The sequence below is a fragment of the Macrobrachium rosenbergii genome, chromosome 14 (assembly GCF_040412425.1).
Source record: "Macrobrachium rosenbergii isolate ZJJX-2024 chromosome 14, ASM4041242v1, whole genome shotgun sequence".
Taxonomy (NCBI): domain Eukaryota; kingdom Metazoa; phylum Arthropoda; class Malacostraca; order Decapoda; family Palaemonidae; genus Macrobrachium; species Macrobrachium rosenbergii.
This window is the reverse complement of record NC_089754.1, coordinates 33,539,884-33,563,692: the sequence shown is the minus strand read 5'-3', so window position 1 is coordinate 33,563,692 and position 23,809 is coordinate 33,539,884. Positions and strand designations below refer to the sequence as shown.

Here is a 23,809-nt window from a genome sequence, read left to right as displayed (position 1 = left end):
CGTATATTGTTTCGTTATCCTAAGCTTGTAGAATCCTACGCGCTTTAAATGCGTTGTTGGAACCTCTGATCCTTCGAAAACACGTGCAAACGTATGTGCTTATAAGATTTTAAATATCTTCGTAATAATTATCTCCAATTTTAGACGATGCGTCTGCATTGGTGAGAGAAAGCGTATTAATCTTAACAGCGTAAGAAGAAAGGGAACTCTAAAAGCGTAATTTGTTATTTGTTTTCCACAGGGTCGACCTAAACAGCGGAGAGAGGAGACGTGGCAACAGTGGCACGAGGTGGCTGCCGTAGTGGTGAGGAGTGGATGTGCGTTGGAAGGACAAGTGCAGCGCCGCCACCCCGATACACTTGTCGGCGCGAGTCCTTATGAGCGAGTGGTGATATGCGCGTGTGGTGTGTGCCATAACATTTATTTCGGCTCCCCCCTCCTGACGGAATGTCTCGTAGAAAGCAGAAGTTTCCCGTCCATCTGAAGAGTAAGTTTTACTTAGGGGAGGAAAAGAAAGTGTCTGGTGTGGTGTGTGTGTGTATCGGCCTAAGCGTCTGTCAGGTAAACGAAGAAGAAGAAGGAGAGGAAGAGAAAGAAGAGTAAGAGTGCGTGCGGAGGACCAACCAACAACCTTTTGCTGTACTCCTCTCTCTCTCTCTCTCTTGTCTGACTCACTTGGGTGTGTGTGTGTGTGTGTGTGGGTACGTGTTGGTGTTGGTATGGTGTATCGGGTTGGCAGGTGTAAGATGCAACCACCACAGCATTAATCCATTATTTAGAGACTATTTCACCAATCCTCACCTACACGGAAGATGATTAATTTTAATTTTAAAAATTTACATTTTTAATCCTTGAGTCCCCTCTTGACGTTATTTCTGGGGAAATTTTTAATAACCACTTTAATGCGTTTTTTAGACGTTATTTCAGAAATCCTTTACCCGAAAGACGATTAATTGTGATTAAAATATTTCTAATCCTCGATTCATCTCTCCGTAATGTTATTTTGGAGTGAATTTTAAATAACCGCGTTAATGAGTTATTTAGACTATTTCACAAATCCTTCACGCAAAGACTATTAATTTTAATTAAAAACTTTTAATTATAAAATGTATAGATCTCTCTGGCGTTTTCTTCGCAGGTAAACCCAAATGTATAACAACAGCGAGATCATTTCTCCCATTACAGATATCAAATAAAACCTTTTTCGTTACACAAATTCCAAGTCTATTACATAGGTTCACGATTGATAATGTTTTTTTAAGCAATTAACAAAATCAGAGTTTCTATCAATATGGCATCTCATTTTGGTGGTGTTAATTAATACCTCACACACGGATCCACGTGCGTTTAAAATCCACGGGTAAAGGCTGGATTTTCTCTAGGAGCACTTTCGGTGGTCACGGTCATCACGGTATTATTATGTCTGGAGGCATTTCTCGTTTCTACATATACCTTGATTTCTTAACATCGTTAAAGAATAAATTGGTAAGCAAGGAAATATGAAATAAAGCATAACAGTAAGTTTGGCAAGAGAAAATAAACATTCGTATACAGACAGATCTCTGTCTCTCTCTTTAAGAAGGTTGATGGGCATTTCTCTTGGAAAGGCAAGATGTAACTGTAGCTCGGTCAAGATTTTTGAGAGAGATGAAGCGTCGTTCAGGGCAGAAATTCGTGTATCTCGACGAAACTTGGGTCAATCAAAATTACACTGGGCTCAAGTGAAGTCTTATATGGCGAAAAGAATACGTTCAAACTGGCAGACCTTAAAATTTTAGTGCAGGAAGCATTGTCAAAAACTGGAAGAATGCAGCATTAGAAAATTCAAAAAGAGGATGCCCGGCAAGATGTGGCTGTAGACAAGTTGGTTGACAGTTTTGTCATCAACATAGCTGATAATCTGATGACTAGTTTTCTGAATAAATTATATATAAAAAAGAGAGGATTAGGCCTATCTCGAAAGTTTGATTGAAAAAGTAGTCTTTTAAACCTTAAGATGATCCTCCTCGTTATAGATAATATATAGGCGACAAAAAGTTTATTTTAATTCAAATTTCGAAAAATGAACAAGAAATATATCACCTATTTCTATAGCATTAATTAAATACTTTTAAGTATCTAATTGTGTAATAATGATAAATGTACATCTATCTACAAGTCAAAATAGATAAGGTGATCATATGTAAAAAAAAAAAAAGCTAAGATTTAGAAAAGAGAGAGAGAGAGCAGGGCGGAGTAGGAAGGAGATTAAAGTACCTGGAAATCAAAAGCCCCAAAAATCTTATAAGTATAGCCTCAGGGTTTGTCTCGAAGACATTTAAAGGTCTGTCACACACGTGTCAGTAGCCTGTTTTTCGTAAAACTGGCAACAGGGCAGATCTTTAAAGCCTCATCCAGAGAGATCTATTCGTCAAAGAGTATAGGAATAAATTTTAATAACAAACAGCGTACATTTTGTGACGTGCCCGCCGAGCGACCACTTCCAAATTGCAGGGTAAAACATTTCCTGAAATTAGTATCTTTCGTGTATGAGGATTAAAAATGAATCCATTTGTATAGTAGCACAAATATGCTTTATCCTGGAATCTGGGCATATTTGTGGTATGTTTAGTATCATTATAAGTTGTAAATGCCTTGACATATCAAAAGCAATTTAGTAAAGGATTTTTAAAGCTATCATGCCGTGATAAATGCATAAATAAAATGTATCTTTTGTAGATAACGGAGCATAGAACATTATCTGTGGTGAAATAATACTACTTGGGTTTTATCTGTTGTTAAACGAGTGTTATTAGTTGTGAATTCACACGTGACAGCTGTAACATTATATGCATTATGTCGTCCCTAGTTTGACGAACTGGCGTAAGCCATTTTTTCCTCAGTCTGAGAAAATATTCTTCAAAGATTTTGACAATTTGCTTATCTTTTGATGATTTTTTTTTTTTTTTGCAAAATATGACAACGCAGACCGCTGAAATTGTTTTATGTTATAGAGTTTCAAAAACAGACAATTTGACTGGAAAACTCAAAAACTTTAAAAAATGGGATACGCCAGTTCGTCAAAACAGGGACATGATAAGCATTGTAGGACTGTGAATTAACAAAAGCGTAAGTCTTTTGCAAATGGGGTTTATCCGCGATTCGGCAAATGGAGCTTGAATGAAGCAGTGACAATTGTTTCTTTTTTTGGGGCGCCATCTCCTATAGGACCCGAGTACCGAAAGCATCCATCTCGTACAGGTATCATTTAAATAGCTGTAAGGCCTATCTCGGGATCCTAACGATTACTGTAGGCCTAACGATTCTCTCTCTCTCTCTCTCTCTCTCTCTCTCTCCGTAGTATGCTTACCTGTCTCCCAAGTACCTGCTGAAGGGATGGACAGCGGCTCAGAATCATATACACTGTATACCTTTAGACAGAGGTCGACAACAGGGCGGTTGTTTGTTTCTTTCAAAACGACAGTTTCCAGCCTGAGAATTTCCATTTTTCTGTTAATGAAACTTAAATTACGGCTTTGGAAACGCAAGATTATATTAATTTTGGACTAGGGATATTTTTCATGATGTTTTCATGAGAATACTTGCAGAGAAAGGTAGTTTATTACTACTATTTGCTTCTAACAGACCAACAACAAGACGATACGTCCACTTGTTACAAGTAATATGGTTGTCGCTATGATCTGAGCAATGTTGTTTGATTTTTATTGAAACCGTGTACAAATCGTGGGTTGAAATAACGAGCTCGATAGTTAATAGATTTTGAGTTTCTTTTATAGTTATATTCCTTTAGGTACGCGATTCCTTATAGATTAGAATGACTACACATTAGTCCTTGGAAGTTTTTGTAGTAAATCCAAGGCGTATAGTAAACCAATTTCAGTCCATGGGTCAGACGTAAACATGCATGCCATTCCCCCTCTCTCTTCTTGAATATTCAGAGGAAATTTGAGGTTAGTGAGACATTTCAGAATCCGAATCCCGAAGAAGGTCAAAGGTTGCCGTATGCAGAAGGAGTGTTGGGGCAAGAGAAGTTTTATAAGTTGTTACCCGCCAACGCATTATTCCGTTGCCTTCCGAGTTTTCACTGAAAATAAGTTTTCAAGAGCCTAGACCTAGCATTGTGAGTATTATAATGTAAGCTAGGATCTAGTAAGACTTAAATGTTTGGTGTTTTAGGGTTTTCTGAGATAATTTTTATTCTTAAACTCGTTTCTCTTTGTTGCTGGCTTCTAAGTATTAAAATTAGCAGCTGTGGTACAGTAGCACCTTCAGTAGTTAGCATAGTATGATTGTTATTCGTCTTAAACACATAACTAATAATCAAGACAGGAAATATTCTGCTGAGCAGGAACCCCATCCGAGATGAACCAAATTGCAGAACTTTGCCAGAAAACCTTTTAAAATTTGCTGCAATGGAGTTTTAAAAGACTGGACACTTGGCAACTTGGCGCCCAAACAGAATGTAGATGCTATGTAAAACGATTAGCAGTAACTTACTTCGAAGCCACTTGCAGTATAATTGATAACGAAAATTCTCTATTGAAATATAATTTTTAGAAGACTATCAGATAATATCGCGCGAAGGTGGCCCTTAGAAATAATTGCCATTGTTTGGAAATATGAAACCGTCGCTTCGTGTATTTTTGTCCTGAAGGCAAAGATCATTCAGTGATTTAGGTTGCAGTCTTCACCAGTGTATGAATCGGGAAACTGTATTAATTTTAATGCTTTTTTGTTGAACCGGCTGACTTGCGTCAGTTATAATCTAATATTGCCATAAACCCTTACAAGGCAATTCGTAGACAAGTCTTTCATTGTTTGTCTGTTTACGACGAAGAATGTTTTAGCATTATAACTGTTTAAATTAACACGCCGTTGAAACAGTGTCAAATCAAGTTTTGTATTTTACCTTAAAAATATTTTGCTTGACTTAGAAAGTTAGAAATGGATAGTTAGTTGTTTATCTCGCTTCGTTCTATCAAAAATATCGGGGTCATATATATTTTTCAATTCAGAAATTGTTTATCGCATCAGTAATCGGTTACCTGCAGGAGATATCATAAGGTCACTTTCGATCTTATACAATAGACGTTGATCTGATTAATTTTGTAAGTGAAGCAAGAATGAAAGAATGGTCTGAAATTTGAATAATTAGCTCACTTATGCAAAAGTTAATACTTTTTAACTTTTGAAATATTTATGAATTCGATAAAACTTGCGGGGGCGTAAGTGAATCAAAATGAATCCTCAATTATTTGGAAACGTAGTTTAAAGTCTGCATGACCTTTGCCAACAAGTAGGCCAGAAGTCAGTTTATAAATGTAATTCTGCCAAGAACATTATGAAAATCATTCCATGATCCTCGGTTGATAGTTTTAAGATTTACAGATCATAGCAATTGATTCCAAGTAACGACCAGAATTGGGGCAACTGTTTTTCTGTAGTTCATATTGACTGTCTTGTTTGTCTTCCGAAAACCTTGACTGCAAAGCCTTGTGGTTTCATTTTTTTTTGACATCTTTCATTTACAGTATCCTGGTTTTGATGCGTAAGTTTCGTAGCAATTAAATCATACCACAATGTTTTACTTCCCTCCAGATGACAAGGGTTTGTCTCCAAAAGGTATTGAATCTTTTATTCACTTAATATGTAAATTAGTGTTTTTTTCGTGTTCTCTCTCTCTCTCTCTCTCTCTCTCTCTCTCTCTCTCTCTCTCTCTCTCTCTCTCTCTCTCTCTCCTGTTTAGGTCATTTCTGCGTTTTGGCACTACTGCACGTACTGTTGATCGTTTTATATACCGTGTTGCATGAAGGCTGGGTCTCTCTCTCTCTCTCTCTCTCTCTCTCTCTCTCTCTCTCTCTCTTAGGTCACTGCAGCGTTTTGACACGTAGTATTCAATTCCTTAGTAAGATCTGATATCGGTGCTTTCAGTAACCAGTTACACATAGTGCCCAGAGTCCGCCCTGGGTAGGGCCTCGACGAGGTAATTCCCCTCCCACAGTAGCTGGAACCATTCCGTAAGTGCTCTCTCTCTCTCTCTCTCTCTCTCTCTCTCTCTCTCTCTCTCTCTCTCTCTCTCGGAGGTGTACAGAATGACGTAACAAATCCATCTTGGCGAAATTCTCCGAGCCACTTTTGGTGTAGCTCTTCTGGCGGGATAATTGTTGTTTTCCTATTTTCCTGTTTATTGTTTTTCGTATGACTTGTTCTTTGTCCATACGTGTTTGTTTTGCTGATTTCGAAACAATTGCGAGGTATTTTCATAAAGTGGTGTTTTTTATTTCGTTATTTCAGCAATTTAAATTATTAATTTGCTTTTATTTTCGATTGTTTAGTGATAAGGTCTAGCGATGTGACTCCGTTGTGGATGAGTCTAGGGAGCTTGACTCTTCCGCAGATGCCAAAACCGTTTCTGATGAGCACGGGCTCTTGCCTCGTAAGTAATTATTATCACTATTCCTCATTCCTGTCGAGGAGTTACTCGATAACTTTGTTGTTGACAGATAGATTCGCTTGGCCTTGAGCCAGCACAGGCTCTTGCTCCCGGGAAATCATTAAAGACGATAGCGGGGAGAAAACCGTCTTAGGCTGAGAGGTAGGGGGAGGAAGAGGAGGAGGAGGAGGAGTCTTTGTGTGTCCAAGGCGGTATTTCGTGGGAAGGGGGTAGAGGGGGTTCTGGAGATGGAAGGGGAAATAGGGAAGGCGTCCTAGGAGGAGGGAAGGGGAGAGAGGCGGCTGGTGGTGGGTGAGGGTCCTCATGGTAACCTTGGCTAGTACTCTCACTAAAGGATGAGAGAGAGACCTGTAGGACGGGATATCCCCACCCCCAATACCAACGTCTCTCACGTGCACGCACCTCCATGGAATCTAACCCCCACCCCCACAATCTCCCCGTTCTTTCCCAGCTCCTTCGCCCTAGCACACACAAACACTGTATTCGGTACCCACACTACGCCACACACACTCTTGTTTGTTCCAGCTCTCTCTCTCTCTCTCTCTCTCTCTCTCTCTCTCTCTCCTTGAGCCGTTGTTCACGGGCACTACCGCACATAACCTTAGCTTATTAAGCATCTCTCCAGCAGACCATTGTCAGAATGTGTCCACATCTTTCAGATGCTGACTTCTTGGTTGGTCTCTCTCTCTCTCTCTCTCTCTCTCTCTCTCTCTCTCTCTCTCTCTCTCTCTCTCTCTCTCTCAAAAGAAGCCATTGAAATCCTCATAATTTTATATCAAAAGCAGATTGGTTTTTTGTTTGTAACTAGAAGGAAAAGTAATAATCTCTCTCTCTCTCTCTCTCTCTCTCTCTCTCTCTCTCTCTCTCTCTCTCTCTCTTTCAAAAGAAGCTATTGAAATCTTGATAATTTTATACCAAAAGCAGATTGTTTTTGTATGTAACCAAAGGAAAAGTGATAATCTCTCTCTCTCTCTCTCTCTCTCTCTCTCTCTCTCTCTCTCTCTCTCTCTCTCAAAAGAAGCTATTGAAATCTTGATAATTTTATACCAAAAGCAGATTGTTTTTGTATGTAACCAGAAGGAAAAGTGACCATCTCTCTCTCTCTCTCTCTCTCTCTCTCTCTCTCTCTCTCTCTCTCTCTCTCTCTCTCTTTCAGGAAGCCATTGGAATCTTGATAATTTTATATCAAAGGCAGAACCTGTGCGCAGAGAATTGAGTTAAAATCGAGTGGTTGAATTTATGTACGGTATATAAATTATGGAATGTCTTAGGAAGTCATTCCAAGGTTACTGTGTTATTGCTGTAACAATGCAATTAAAAAAAAAAGTGTCAACAATTGTTCTGTACATATTTTCACACCTGGGAAACTTTTTTTTTTTAATATCAATGCTCCTTTCTTTCTCTCTCTCCATACCGTTAGATAATTTCGACTCATATCGAGCCTTTACTTCAAGATCTGTCTATATATATATATATATATATAGAGAGAGAGAGAGAGAGAGAGAGAGAGAGAGAGAGAGAAGAGATTTAAACAGTAGCCGCATTGTAGGTCGTAACTGTCAGATAATATCTGTTAGTGATGATAGCGTGTTCATGGAAATCAGTGTATATAAAAAAACAATCCCTACTGTAGCCCTGACATAATGTAATTCATCGCTCCATATATAATAGTTTGTTATATAATAAAAACCGAAGACTTGGGTCTAAGCGTACTCTAAGCAGTACTTCCGCACCCTAGTACCATAAATAAATATCTTCATCCATGGCTTAGTTTTGCGTGTTTTAATTATTTCAGCGATTTTATTTACCGAAATTCAAGGGAACTTTAGTTTTTTTTATCTTTACTACTTCAAGTTACTGTAAATAAGATACAGGAATGTGATCATAAGTAGCATTCCTTCAGTAGTACCCATGAAGCCTCACAAAATGTACCCCTCTCATGAAAGTGTTTTTATAACCACCCAACTATTATAGTCCTAAACGCTCCCAGATGTTTAGAAGGATACTAACATGAGTGTGATCCGTTGCAACGTCCCACATTGCACTGTAGTGTTGCTTAAAACTTGATACATATTTACTGAGTCTTTTTTTAACGACCAGGAGACCTTGCTTAGTACGGTGCACTACGGTACACCACCTCAATGCGATTGTTCCACACGTGCAAGGTCCTTGAATACTTGCTCAATAACTGCGTGCTCTCATTCATTCTGAGCTTATGTTTATTGTTTTTAATGTATTTTCTCATATATTTTCATATGAAGTTGCCCAGATAGGTATGGCTGCCCAAAATCAGGCCCTGTTGCTACATGAAAGATGCTGGAAATTCACGAGAAAGCTGTGTTACATATAGGCCTATAGGCCCATATCACAACCCGCCTGTGATGTCGATTCTCTAATGTTTGTGTCTATTGTTGTTGTTGTTATCTGGTGGCATTATCGGTCTGGATAGTGTGTAGATACTGTATAGATACCACCAAGAGTATGTGAGTGGACGAAGATGGCTCTCTCACGCTTAAATCACGTGCTTTTTGTATTTAGATTATGTTAGCTCGTTGCGAACTCGACACTGAATCCACAGTATTTTTATTTTGTTCCATATTCTTGTTTCTATTCTTATTAATCTCCTTGCTTTGACCATGAGTAACCAGGGGGGAACACAGTACCATGACCTGAGAATCAAAATTCCGGAACATGCTCTGGAAATTAAACAAAAATCTCTGGTCTATATAGTGCTATGTACTTGATTATAGCCCACTATATTTCATCGTGCACTGCCCGTTAACCAAGATATTATGCAATGCGCTTCTGAGGACTAAATTAGGCCGATTACGATTCGTCATGCACTTGTTATTTGGTGGTGTCTGATTTTGCGATGATGATAAAGTCATATATGTTTAAATTAGACATAAAGTAAGCCTTCGTTCATTGTACTCGTATTTGAGGGTGCAACGCTATTGTTAGTTTTTTTCTTTATTGTCATTTGTATTTTTACTGTATTTAGCCAAACTTTATCAGGTTCTTTTTTGTATTTTTTTACATATAGTTATGACTTGTAACTGTTGATATACCGTTCTTAGTAGTTTGTAGTTCCTAAACAGAAGATTTATGTCATGCTTCGTTTGTTTATAGGGAGGTACAACTTCTTTTTCGTCTCCTTCTTGATTGCAATCTTTGGAGGGAAATCCATTCGTGATTGTATTTTTGCATACAGAACTGTTATAATCCCCACATGATGATACATAAGTGCGTACATTGAAAACTTTATTAAGAATTGTAGGTCCTTCTAGATTACAGTATCCTCACATGCCCAATGCATTGTTACAGCGTCATCTAGGTCACCGTCGTATGATTTAAGGATAATATATTGCTGGAAGAATAGATATCAGACGTGTGAGAGAGATAAGGGTGAATAAGTTTCCACCTGCTGAAGGGGAAATATTGCTCTGTATACCTTAGGATGGTGTAGTTAGGTCTAATAATATCTGTACGCTTATGTTTGGCAAATAGTGATTTCATTTATTTTCATTATCTAGGCGTCTTGATTTAGATGTTTCTGTATACTTTTATTTTCAGTTTATTCTACTTTTCATTATTGTCAGAGACTTTAGTCTTTATTTTTCATTTAAATTATGTTATTGGAGAATGTGTGAGGTTCTATACAGCTTTAAACAGCAAATTTAGAAGCCCAACACGCACATAGTACCATGTACGTTTTCCTCAATTTGTATTTAGACAATTTTTTTTATAATAGTTTTTATTTTATCATACTTTAAACATCAAATTAGTATTTTCTTACCGCCACACCTCACCCGTAGAAAAAAATCTACTTCACCATCCTACAGGTGCCATGATCACGGGTTTCCTTACTACTAGTCCTTCCCTTGCGTCATACTTGGGTCGCTGACCCCGTTAATGAGATGTAGGTTTGCATACCGTCTGATGGATGGTTGGTCGCTCGCTGCGACCACCGTGAATTGAGATATTGAGCTGCATGCTTAAGTGCATGCAGTAATTGAGTTTCAGCCTTTAATATTTCGTCCATCTTGATAGAAAATATAATCTGGAACCTTACGTATGGCAACGTGATTTATCGTAATGCAATTGCATTCTTTTAGTACGATGTTTTGTGGTCGATCGTGCATGAATTATGTATTTATTCGTTTATTATTTTTTGAAAAGAGGGTTTAATTACAGGATTTTCGCGTATAGTACTGCGATACTTATGAAAATACGATTATAGTAACTATCTGTAGATGGTGAAATTTAAGTTTAATGTAAGACTAGGATGAAAAAGGGAATAGAGGTATAGTTATGTTTTATTTTTGTCATTTAAATGACAGAGGCTTCTTTTTTATTGATTTTTTGTTACATTTATTGCAATGAACAAGCTCAGTGCGAAATAAAGTATTACTTTTATTCAGTTTTGTCGTAAACATTTTCAATCAGAATTCTTGATTTAATAGTAGAAACCCACACTTTGATTAAAAATATGTCAACCTAATTCATCATTTGGGGAGAGAGAGAGAGAGAGAGAGAGAGAGAGAGAGAGAGAGAGAGAGAGAGAGCTGTGTGTGTGTATAGACTGCCTGCTGACAGAGCGCATGTACAGTATTTTGACGCTAGATAGTGTGTGTGTGTGTTGTGTTTGTACTAGAGCTTAAACATGCACTACATGTTTATAAACATGTCTTTGGTGTCGACTTCAGAGTCGATTAAGTAGGATAAGGTGGCAGTATGTTAAATATTTTTTCTTGATTTGATTGTTGTTAAGTTTTTATTCCCAACATATTCCACTGGACGACCCGTGTTCGAATCGCGGCGAATTTCATACGTAGATGTTTGTCGAGTGTTGTGAATTGCAGTTGAGAGAGAGAGAGAGAGAGAGAGAGAGAGAGAGAGAGAGAGAGAGAGAGAGAGAGAGAGAGAGGTGATTCGCACCCAAACTGGCTTTGAATTTTGCAGTGGGCCTAGATCTACAATCAATATACTGTTGCTGAAGATTCTAAAACAGAACCTATTTTGCTGCAAGATTCTTTGGTGGTGTTGTTCAGTTTCTGTTGTTGTTGTTGTTCACTGAGATGGCCTTATGCCAGCACGGTCGCTTGCTCCCGTTAAGACGCAAGAACTACATTATCCTAAAGTATCTGATAGCTGCCCGTGAACATTATATTTCTAGTTCTTCCTCTCTTGGTTCATTGGCCGTATACTAACTCATTGCCGCTTGAACCAGATCGCCTAGGGCTTAGAGCAGGCATTCGAGGGACACAGTTAATTGATTTTATACGTTTTATGTAATAATCTGGCGTCGCAACGACCATGGTCGTCTGCTTGGTCGGGTTCAAGAATGACAAGCCATAAGTCTAGCTCATTAAATCTCGAGGGAGAAAGAATGACTGGGAAAGGCTGATCTTTGCTAAAGAGAGAGAGAGAGAGAGAGAGAGAGATTATGGCACTACGAGCTTGGCCCTCTTCTTTTTTTTTTATGCCAGTGAACTCCATCATCGAATATTGATGCTTGGTCTTGTGCACGTGACGCCTCACACACGGCCGAGGAACTAGATAAGCCCAGTCTCCCCCCCACCCGTCTTTCACCCCTCCCCCTACCAAAGGCTTCCCCTCCCCCTAAAAGAGGCAGCTGTGGGGGGGGGGGAGGCGGTTGTTGGAGAATAATGCGCTTGTAGTCTGTGTTTTGTCATGTAGTTATGTTAGAAGTTTCAGCGGACATTTTTTTAGAATTATATATATATATATATATATATATATATATATATATATATATATATATATATATATATATATATATATATATATATATATATATATATATATATATATATATATATATATATATATATATCAATTCCTTGTTTTGCTTTTACAGGAAATAAACTAATAAGAAAACGAGAACATCACTAGTACTCGCATTTACGGCGTCACTGACCTAGATGTTGCTCCGCCAGTTTTAGTAACCATGAATCAATCAAATACTATCATTTATAAAATCTTGCAACATTACTGAATTTTATTTTTAACGCGAGGTTCTTCATTTTAACGAATAAGTGCGATTTTTCCTCGTTAGTACGCCAGGCTGCAACTTGCAATTGACTGCATACGATTGCAGTTAAAGTATAAACTTGGATACACTTTGTGTTTTATCACATAGGGATTATCTTGAAAGATTTCAGATATTTAGTATCATCATCGGGCCTTATCCAGTTTATTTTATTTTATTTTTTTAGGGCTTAACTTTGGCTGATCCCGCTTATTAAGTGCTTGCAGTTGCAACAAGTTTGCTTGTTAGATCTAAAATTGAAAGTATCTGTAGTGACTGTTCTCCATTGGGCCTAAGCTTGTGCATTTGACATTAGCAAATAATCAGTTTATGATTTCTGTTTTATTTTCATCTAGTGACCCTGTATGAAGTAATAAATTGAAGTGATATTAATGCAGCGATCAATAATGCCTTTTTAACTCGTGTTTACCTGCGGGCCATAAGCGCATGCGCGGTGTTTTCATGTTTTATCAGATGCTTCAGTTCACCTGGCAATACACCTGACAGGTAAAGCTTACATCAAGATTACTATCATGCCTTTTTTTATATAATATAAACACAGAACGGACAAAATATGTCATGTTTTACAGATTCTCTCTCTCTCTCTCTCTCTCTCTCTCTCTCTCTCTCTCTCTCTCTCTCTCTCTCCATTTTTTTGCTGGACATTGTAAATAATTTTTTTTCACCACATGGTCAGCACAGTTTATATAAATAGCTTTAATGTATGCTGGAGGGTATGCGATATGTTGTCATCACACACACATAAATACACAGGAAGGTGGGTTATGTACGTGTGAATGTATTTGTGTGTGTGTGTGTGTGTGTGTGTGCAGGTGGCTGGCTTGCTTCTCCTCTCCCACTCTGTGGGTGCTATCTCCCCCACCCCCGGCTACCTTCTCCCCTACCATGACTGTTAAGTGTGTTGGTGCGTAGATTCACATGAGGTTACGAGATATCTCAGGATATATCACTCATTGTTCTCATGAAGTATGAGATATGCAGCGTTGTGTCACTATAGAGAAACATTTTTAAGAACAAAACAAACTTACAACTTGCTTTTGATATCCTATTATTCCTTATTTAGATAAATAGTAAACATAATCTCTTAAATAAAATACGTGTCTTGCCATTAATTAGATTTTATATCTCGTCAGAGTGACTTAGACATATTTCATTGTGGAATTGTATGACTAGATGTGATGACTAAGCTATAAATGAATGTACGGCAGTGTGCTATAAACAATGAACGTGTTTACCTCACTTTGTCAATGTTTGTGCTCAGGGTCAGTGACACGAGTTAGATTTATAACATTTTTTTAATGATATTTTTATGACATTTGTCTCAATCTCTTGATGTTAGTCTTGAATTCAGATGGTCTTCACCAAACCAGATTTTGATCTACGTACACATTTCGTCAAATTATAATTGCTAGTCTGTGAAATTGTAATACTGAATTACGGTTACCTCATTGTATTTTGTAATTGTCTGTCAAGTCTGTATAAGTATGTATAAATGTGATAATGAGCATGATTATAATTTTCAGATTATAGTAGTGCTTATAGCCACATTTATACATGCGTGATTATAAGCAGACGGAAATTATAATGATAATTTTCGTCTCATAATAATGTCTGCTTATAACCGTGCGTTATTATAGCAGGCAGAAATGATTATAATTTCTGTGTGCTTTTAATCACGCGTTATTATAGACAGCCATAAGTTATTATTTTTATAATTTCCTGTCTACTCATTATAAGAAGACCGGAATCATCATCATTATAATTTCCGTCTGCTTATAATCATGCGTGAATAAGTGTGCGCTAGTCTTAGGAAACAGCTCCTGTATATTTACGTATTTTACAAATAACCTTAAACGCAACGATTCAATAAATACTTCTGAAGCTACTGTAGATATTATTAGAACTAAAGATTTTCATCTAAAATCCCAGCGCTCAAACGTTGTCGCTCATTCGTCGTTAAACCCAGAGCGACAAGACGGGAGAGAATCCTGAATCTGCTCCCAGTTCGGACTTGTCAAATTGGTCGGTGACCTCTGCACATAATTATCGTCCGTGTCAAGGGCCCATCATTATGTGAGAGGTTCCTTATAATTTTTTAATTGTGATAATGACTACTTGCTTTCGTCTTGATTGTTAAATTTTATTATACTACTTTTAATGTTTATTTTACACCTTAACATCTACGAATGGAGACCTGAATATAAGCCTAATGATTGCTTCTATGTTTACGAATGGAGTAAACTTGTGTATAGGCCTAATTGTTGTATATTTGGAGCGACTGTGTCCACTAGGAAAACATGTTTAATATTTCTTTTGCTTGTAAATTATAATTTTTTTAAACCAAATTTTGTTGGGGTAAGTATTTTTTCCGAAATTAAATATTTTAAAAGAAGTGTATTTTTTTCTTAGAGAAAATTTTCAACAAGTTTGGTTCCCACACTTACACATTGTTTTCTGCTGCGTACATATTCATGCACAAATTATTTCGACCTTTTAGTGATCTTTATTAAATTAAGCTGTAGATTTCGTCATTAGTAAGGCTGCAAAAATGACAGATTAGTTTCCAAAATGTTGATTTTGACATCAGACAAGGGAGTGGTGCCGACATCCACATTGCATATTTGTGGTCGTGGGGCTGTTTCTCTTTATAGGTAGCATGGAGCGATTTCTCTCTCTCTCTCTCTCTCTCTCTCTCTCTCTCTCTCTCTCATACCCAAGCCAGTTGCTGCCTCCAGGCCCGAAGGCTCTTGCCACATCACGGGTAAGCATTTTCTCTCTCCGGGGTATCACTTATTCCGCTTCTAATATCGATATGCAATCGTAACGGAAAGGTTACGACTCGAACGTTTATTTACGGGGTGTATTTTCAAGGTCAGCCAATGTTAACGGTGGCCAGTCATATCATCCTGGAGATGCCCAGGCAGGAGCTAGGTTGAAGAAGAAGAGGAGGTGGCATGAGAAAGGAAGGTTTCGGTCAAAGTTCTTTAGACTCCGGGACTAGGAGTAAAAACACGTGGTCGATGTCCGGAGGTGTTAGGTGCTGTGGTCGTCTTGCTTCAAGCCATCTCTCTCTCTCTCTCTCTCTCTCTCTCTCTCTCTCAGCACACACACACACACACACACACACACACGAGAGTCGTCGTCCACCACCACCACGGTGGTGCTCCTCTCCCCCCGAGGGCATTCACAACGAACAAGTGCAGCCAGGCATGCCAACCGCGCCATCTTGCACGTGCTGCTCATTTGCGTAAGCATCTTCTAGTACTATTGCTCCCACTCGAAAGTTTAACACGCCCTTGAAAAACGTCAAAATGCGACGGTCTCGTCTTGCTTTCGAAGTTTGGCGGCGCCTTCGGGTGATTTGTTATGAGTGTAGGTGTCGGTTCATGTTGGTAGGGGAGGAGGAGGGTGCTGCGAGTGATGGTATGTGTGCGTGTTGAGGTGGCCACCGCGCTCGGCGTTGCCACATCAACGCTTCTGTAACTGATGTCTCCGGAGGTCCTTTTAAATAGACTGACCGATGAAAGCTTAATACTTGCGTTGGCCCCAAGAATGCATTTTAACGCTTCTGTGAGTATTCGCGTGATCAATCATAAATTGAAAGTAAGCTTGGAGATGCCAGGCGGTTGAATATGTGGGGGCCGAAGGGAGGGGGTGATTGGATTGTGGATAGGTGGGAGGAAGGGGGAGGGGGCGACGGCTTTTGAGGGCAAGTGCACTGCTAAAAGTGGGCGCCTCACTTGGCAAGATCGCCAATGACACCCCCGATCAGGACAGGGCAGAGAGAGAGAGAGAGAGAGCCCACGCTTGCGTCATTCCTTACAACATAATACTCCGAGAGGAACGTAGTATAGTCATGAAAGCGTCTCGTAAGAGATCAAATGATAACGAATCTACGATTACATCCGCAAAGAAAGAATGATGTCGGACAGCCGAAGCACAAGAGGTCAAGTCAGGTGGCTGCCACCAGCCACCAACAACCTCCAGAAGGAGGAGGAGGAAGAGGGATGAATCTCGTGCAAGGTGTCACAAACCTGCGACGCTGCCACATGGGATGGTTGAGGCTTCCCTTCCCCCCCCCCCACCGCGCATATATACACGCTCGCTCGCTATTGACTGAGGGTGGGCCTTGGGCTGAAAAGGGCGGCGTGTCTGGGAGCGAAATTCGAATTGGGAGGAGGAGAAAGGCCACAACCCGACTGCCTTACTTACCCGACAGACAGCTCGTCGTTTTAACCTCCGTCTGATTTAAATTTATAAAAAAAAAAGTTTTTGTGCCTTCATAGTATAAAGAACTGATATGTTTTCGTGCAGTAGAGATGGCACGATTGTTTACCAAAATTAGGTCTACTGCGAACCAAGCGGTATATTTACTTAGCTGAAATATAAACTGAATAACTAAGTAGCCTATCTTCGTGCTTGAAATTCAAGCTTCTAAAGAATATTGTGTTCATTAGGAAAAAGTAGGAGGAGGTAAAGGGAAACACAGAGAGAAAAGATCCCACTTATTAAAAAAGAAAAAAAATGAATAAATTAACAAATAGATAAAAACGTATTAAAATGCAAGGAGAATAGTATTAGAGTAGTAATGCACTGCACCTTCGCTTGATCTTTTGAAGTTCCAGTTGCACGACATCCTCTGGGAGGGTGGGTGTTCCACAGACCAACGGTGTGAGGAATAAAGACCCTCTGGAACTGCGAAGTTCGACAGCGAGACCCATTTACTGCATATTGGTGCTGCTGTTCAGCGAATCTGGTTGCTCTCGGCAGATAAAGGGGACCAGGGATCAATTGTGAATGTGAAAGATCTCTATTGAAATACAATATAAAAAAGTGACAAACAAGAGACCATCCGTCGGTGGTCCAAGTACTACTATTAGGAAACAGAAACCTACCACCATGAACCACAAACAAGCCTTTTTGATTGGCTTTCCATTTTGCAGCTCCATATCTGAAACGTGCAGAGATTTCTCATTTTTATTTTCTTACACGTAACCTATTCTCCTGTTTTTATTGAAAGCTCGAAAGTTATCGTCTGTCTTTTTCATTTTCATTCGCAATATATGACGTCAGTCTAAACTAGTTTTATATTATACTTATTACTTAGAAAGTAAAGCTTCAGTATTATATAAACTCACGCTTTTTACTTTACTGAAGTCATTTACCTGTTCATTTTTTGTTCCCGCGACGAAATTTCGTATGACGTTGACGTCGCTTTGAGTGCGAAACTCTATAATTAAATCTTGGTACGTGTTACGCACAACTAGGCACGTACATCAACCAAGCCCCTGAACAAGAGAGAGGCACGTATTTTCCGAGTTCCGGTTTTGCCCAATTAACAGGAATCCGGAGAGGCATTTGAAATGTGGGTGTGTATGACCGTAGATTTCCTTCATTGGGCTCTGTAATGCAAAGTTTGCATTTCGAAATGAAAGTCGTGGCCTTTAGGCCTATATGCGTATTATGATTGATGACGATAATCTTGACAGTCTATTCTGTGAAAGGGATGCTTATGGGTTTTCGTTATAAGCAAATAGAACTTAAGAAAATAGTTTAGAATCAGAGAATGTAGTGATTTTGTAAGTGAAATAGTTAATGGTAGCTCTTGAAAGCTTTTCCAATCAGAAACATTATATTTCAGGTTAAATTGTCTTGATTTTGTTGTTTTTATGCATTATTTTTGTTGTTTGCAAAATTGTTTTAATTTTAACAATATTTTGAATTACTCGTAGGTTTTGAAATCAGTGTAGTGAGAATTGTACCAGTGCAGTGGATTCGATAATCTTGTGTTTTGGCTGTAACGTAATCACGTAATTAGCTGTGTTTGACATTTAAACGAATAGCGTTTACTTCCCACCTCTCTCTCTCTCTCTCTCTCTCTCTGGTGTTAGTTTTCAGTTACAAAACGTTCAATGAATGTAGTGGCGGTTCTACTTGAAATACGTCCTCGTAACCAGTTATTATACTTTGCATTTAAGCAACCGTAGACTAAAGGACTGAAGAAAAGAATGGATTTATAAAAAAAAAAATGAAATCTATGAAAAACGTTGGTAAGAGTAGCGTTTGCGTGCAACCTCAAACCCATAATGGCCACCAGATTGCCCTAGGAAACGAGCGTGGTGTAGGCTTAGTAGCTTGACATGGTACAGAATTATTTTAAATTAAGATTTAATAATGTAGGAAACAACACACAACGCTGACAGCTTCAAATTATAATAAATTTATCGTGGTATTAATTATCATTATCAAAATCAGGATGTATTTTGTTACTACGCCAGAACTAACTACTAAGTCCATGACAGTTTATGAACATAGTCCCTAGGTTGAAAACAGCTCATGGTTTAGTCATGGTGGTTCTCTCTCTCTCTCTCTCTCTCTCTCTCTCTCTCTCTCTCTCTCTCTCTCTCTCTCTCTCTCCCTTCAATGTTAAGTGCGTGAGTGTCCTGGCAGCTTGTTGTTCTGCGTGTTTTCTTAATGGGGGAGGGGATAAAAAGGGGGATGGGGAGGGGGGGAAGAAGGTAAGTTTCATAGGACGTGTCCTGGCATTTCCTGTCGCATTGTATACAATGGCGCCTTCCTCGAGTGCGAGAGAAGGCGTGTATGTGTGTGTGTGTGTTGTGTGTGTGTGAGTGTTTTTAGAATAATTTTTTTTCTTTGTGTGGAATGAGCGATATCCGACGGTGGAAGAGGTGCTAATGGACAAAAATCGTTGGGATTGTTTCCCTGTTATTCTCTCTCTCTCTCTCTCTCTCTCTCTCTCTCTCTCTCTCTCTCTCTCTCTCTCTCTCTCTCTCTCTCAAGTTCGCAAGTTTTCTGAGGAGTAATAGTTCTAATCGAAATTAAGGACCTCCTTAGAAGGGAGTATAACAAATTTTGTCGCTTGTGAAATTCTCTCTCTCTCTCTCTCTCTCTCTCTCTCTCTCTCTCTCTCTCTCTCTCTCTCTCTCTCTCAACTTTCGAGACACTAGGCATGAGCTTGCATTATGAATGTCTTTCAAGTAGCCTACAGTCATAATCCTTACTATACCACTGATGTCTAATCAACTCTTAGTCTAGATAATAATAATGATACATACTTGGTCAAATGTCCGTCGTATTATTATTATTATTATTATTATTATTATTATTATTATTATTATTCAGTAGATGAAACCTATTCATATGGAACAAGCCCACAGGGGTCATTGACTTGAAATTCAAGCTTCCAAAGAATATGGTGTTCAGTAGGAAGAAGGAAGATAATAATGATGATAAATGTGATAATAAATATTAGCCGTAAGTCATCAGTATTAATACTAAGGAATCAGTAATGATATTTAAAAAATGACACCTGTTACTTTTCCTTATCAAAAAATTTACATGAGGGAGACATAGGGGTGGGGATGTTGATGGAGACTGGTGTGCTAGGGGGGGGGTTGTATCCTGTTTACGTATCACTTCTGTATAGCTTAAAGGATGGTTTTCGTAAAAGGAAATATTTTATGATTCTTTAAAGATATTCCCTGCGCAATTGGAATTTTTATAAATACATTTTGAGAATTTTAAAAATATTGAAATCGCTGTAATATTTGATGACCATTTGAGCTAAGACCTAGTCCTAGCCAAGAGGTCAATATGAATAAACTTATTACTCGTACACTCATGAAATACATTGGTTTAATTTTTATTTGCTCATGAGAGAGAGAGAGAGAGAGAGAGAGAGAGAGAGAGAGAGAGAGAGAGAGAGAGAGAGAGGGTCCCTCTCTCTCTCTGTTTTTATCTTTAATTGTTCCTTAGAGAGAGAATGAGGACTTACATTTCCTATCTCTCTCTCTCTCTCTCTCTCTCTCTCTCTCTCTCTCTCTCTCTCTCCACACACACGTCTTAACCGCTAAACCGTAGACTTAACATTTTCGTTTGTCATGGCCTCAACAGTAGCGATTCTAATAGAAGAGAAGAGAAGCCTTTGGTGAAAGCGTAGGCCTAAATGAAGATCCCAGACGCACCAAATTTAGCCTGGAGTAGTAGGCCTAGGGTAGAGATGACGACTGATAGGCATTCATAAGTTCGGCGGACGGCCTATTATCATGCTAAATTGGGATTTTCCGAATTCAGAAGGGCCAGTAGTTTCATTTTTATAAGTATTTTTTTTTTTTTTTTTATGGAAATGAGATATGTTAAGAGTGGTACTTGTCAGGAATAATGGTGAATATTAAGCTTCTGGATGTGAAACAGAAATAAGGAAGTATTTGTGTAAGTTTTTAATCTGTAGACGCTTCCTGTTTAAGGTCTTGGTGAGTAATAATAATAATACTAAGAATAATAGTAATAATAATATTTATAATAATCCAAATACTTTTTTGTAGCCAGCAACGTTCCTCGGAACTTAGGAACACACCTGACCTTTACAGTTTATTGCCACTTTGATTAGGCCTAAGATATGCAAAACCAGACTCTACAGAAGGTGACATTTACTCGTGATTACTGGCGAAAAAATTTTTAGGTTATCTTAATCTGTATTTCAAGGAAAGCGAAATATTTAGTACTATATCAGTAGTATTTTTTTTGTTCTATTATAGACATTATTAAGTTATTTTGAAATTACTTGACTTATATTAGGAGTTATTGTACATTTCTTGTTGAAGTAAGCCTGCAACGTGATTTTCATTAAAAGATATTAATATGGCTGCGAAGAATTTATAATTATTAAAGACAACTGTCACAATTGTCTTTAGTAACTGTAATTAAGTTGTCGAGGGATATGGATTGTTATGATTCACGATGTACGATTTAAACAGGTTTCCTTCCAAGACGCTGGTGACAAATGACTGATAACTAACAATTCGATTTAGTTTTTAGTTTAGTTTGGCCTTGTATTTTACTAGTTTTTTATTTTTTACTGGATTTTAGAAGACATCAGATCACGTATAAAGATCAGACATCCAATTAAATTTTTTTTATAAGGGGTCACACGCATTAAGAATAATCATATAACTTGTAAGGGGTCATTGCTTATAAAATGCATTGGGAAGAAACTCCTTTATTTCTGCTCGGAATTTTTTTTTTTTTTTTTCAGAGCAATGACCCACGAATAATAATTATTAAGAGGGTACTAACCTCAACCTATTTTCATCGCCCAAGAATTTTTAATGATTCTGAATGGTACTAGGCCTATAAGCCTAAACGCCTCTGATTTCTAGTCTAGTCTGAGCTGGGGAAGCAGGCTATAGCCATCGTACGTCGGCGAGTAAAACCCGTAGACTTATTCCAGCCAATCCCCTTCTCATATCTGTATTCTAGTATAGCATTGTGTAATAACCGAGGGACTCATGCGGTATGGTTTGTATATAAAACTCAAGTGCCTTTGGTAATAGGCCTATTTAGGCTTAATGAGAAATAACGACTTAGTAGCCTTGAGGGAATGAAAAATCAATCACGATTCCCCTTTTCAATTTTTTCTTGGTTTCTAGGTGGAATTCTCATGTGTGTATATGCGTGTTGTGTGTCTTTAATGAAATCATTATTTAAAATCCCTCTTTCCTCCAATCAGTCAAATATTTTTTTCATTTTATAATGAATCATTATTTTAAAGACTTGTAGAATTCCTGTTATGTACAACACGGTTGCAGTTTGTATTTAACATTTTCTTTTCAATGCTGAAACAAAATTCCCTAATTGATATTCAAATTACAGTTCGAATTAATATTCAGATCAATGCATTATTATAGTCTGTGATTGATATTAAAGTTATGAGTCTAATTAAAGTGCCGCCGTTGCCTGAGAGTATTGTAATTATGTACTAGATGAATACAGGGAGGGTGGATGGTGTGTGGGAAAGGGGGGAGGGAGTGCAGGGAAGGGGGAGGGGGAGAAATGGAGGGAGGAACCATTGGGACGAATTGGTGTCAAATATTTTAACTGGCAACCTTGCAGACTAGAACGTACACGTGCCGGAAACTCCATAACACTGGTTCCCTCCACCCACCTCCACCCCTCGGTTCCTCCTCCCTCCTCCATCATTCTACTCACCCACCTTCTCCTCCCTCTCTACTCACCGCAGTCATCATCATCATTATTATCGTCGTCGTCATCATCATCATATCAGATGACGAGCGAATAAGACATGGGAGGAATTATACTTTACCCGGCACGTGGCTAAAACGCTCGGTCTATGTTGTACTTTTTTTTGTCTGGTTATATTGTTTGTTCACTGCTGTTGTTTGTTAGTTTCCAATTCCTATTCTTTTTACCTTTTCATTATGTTTATGTTTCCTGTTGATTGCTTTTTGTTGTTTTGTTTACAGAGTTTTGTCTATTGATTTTTCATGATTATCATTTTGACGTAAGAACTGATAAACAAAATTGCAAGCAAAAAAAAAAGTATATTGGCATCAACTGAATTATTGCTATTCATGGGCCATCAATGTAAAAAAATTAACTTATAAATAGCCATTCATTCATGATTTGCTAAAATTCTGTTCAGTTTCGTACACGTGTCCATGTGAATACAAATCATGTGATGTTTGAACGGAGAGTGAGAGATTTGAGTCAGATCAATATTTCCAAACGAAAACAGAAAAGGACTTAATATATAGTTAGTTTCGTGGTTATCTTTTTATTTAAGTTTTTTTCAACAACGTATATACAGTAAAGGCGAAAGGGAGCTTTGAAATGGACTAATACAGGAAGGAGAGGTCGAGTTTGATCACTGGACGCGTGTGGCAAGATGGCTAGACTCAGTCCGAGTCACTGACCTCAATTTATGGGGTCACTTCCTTTTTTTCTTTTTCTTTTTATTTTCCAGTGAGTTGGTGTTATTGATGTCTTTGTAAGAGGCGATTAAGAATTATGAAAATGACTGTATGATCGATGTTCATTTCAATTGGAAGGGTTGGTGCTTATTTTTATGTATGTTGATTACGGCATGAACTTGGTTCGGTGAAATGTTCACGAGAGAGAGAGAGAGAGAGAGAGAGAGAGAGAGAGAGAGAGAGAGAGAGAGAGAATTCATATTCACAGGTACGGCCAGAGGCTCTTCTTAGGCTGACTCGTCCTCATCCTCGTTCGATTGGAAAACACTGTGGTTGAAGAGCCATCAGATGTGTGCGAAAGTCACGTGGCTGCAATTACTGGATTAGCCAATTCCGTGAATTGCCATTCTCTCTCTCTCTCTCTCTCTCTCTCTCTCTCTCTCTCTCTCTCTCTCTCTCTCTCGTGCAAAAAATTCGGATAAAGGTGTTCAATATTAATTTTACGTAGACTTAAATTAGACCTACGTCTGATCAAATAGGTTTGAGGAAATT

General features: G+C 38.3%; 1 protein-coding gene across 3 annotated transcripts in view; it reads left to right on the top strand.

Annotated features, from left to right (window-relative positions):
• The first annotated feature begins 241 nt into the window (after positions 1–241).
• The window catches only part of LOC136845894 (zinc finger protein 443-like), a 49,763-nt gene continuing 26,195 nt past the window's right edge, over positions 242–23,809 (top strand). The window contains exon 1 of one of the 3 annotated variants that reach the window (XM_067116351.1): positions 242–487. In XM_067116351.1, coding sequence (XP_066972452.1) covers positions 448–487 — 40 coding nt within the window. In that variant the 5' untranslated portion in view covers positions 242–447. The remainder of the gene's footprint in view (positions 488–23,809) is intronic. The other 2 variants (XM_067116349.1, XM_067116352.1) reach the window with 2 other exon arrangements.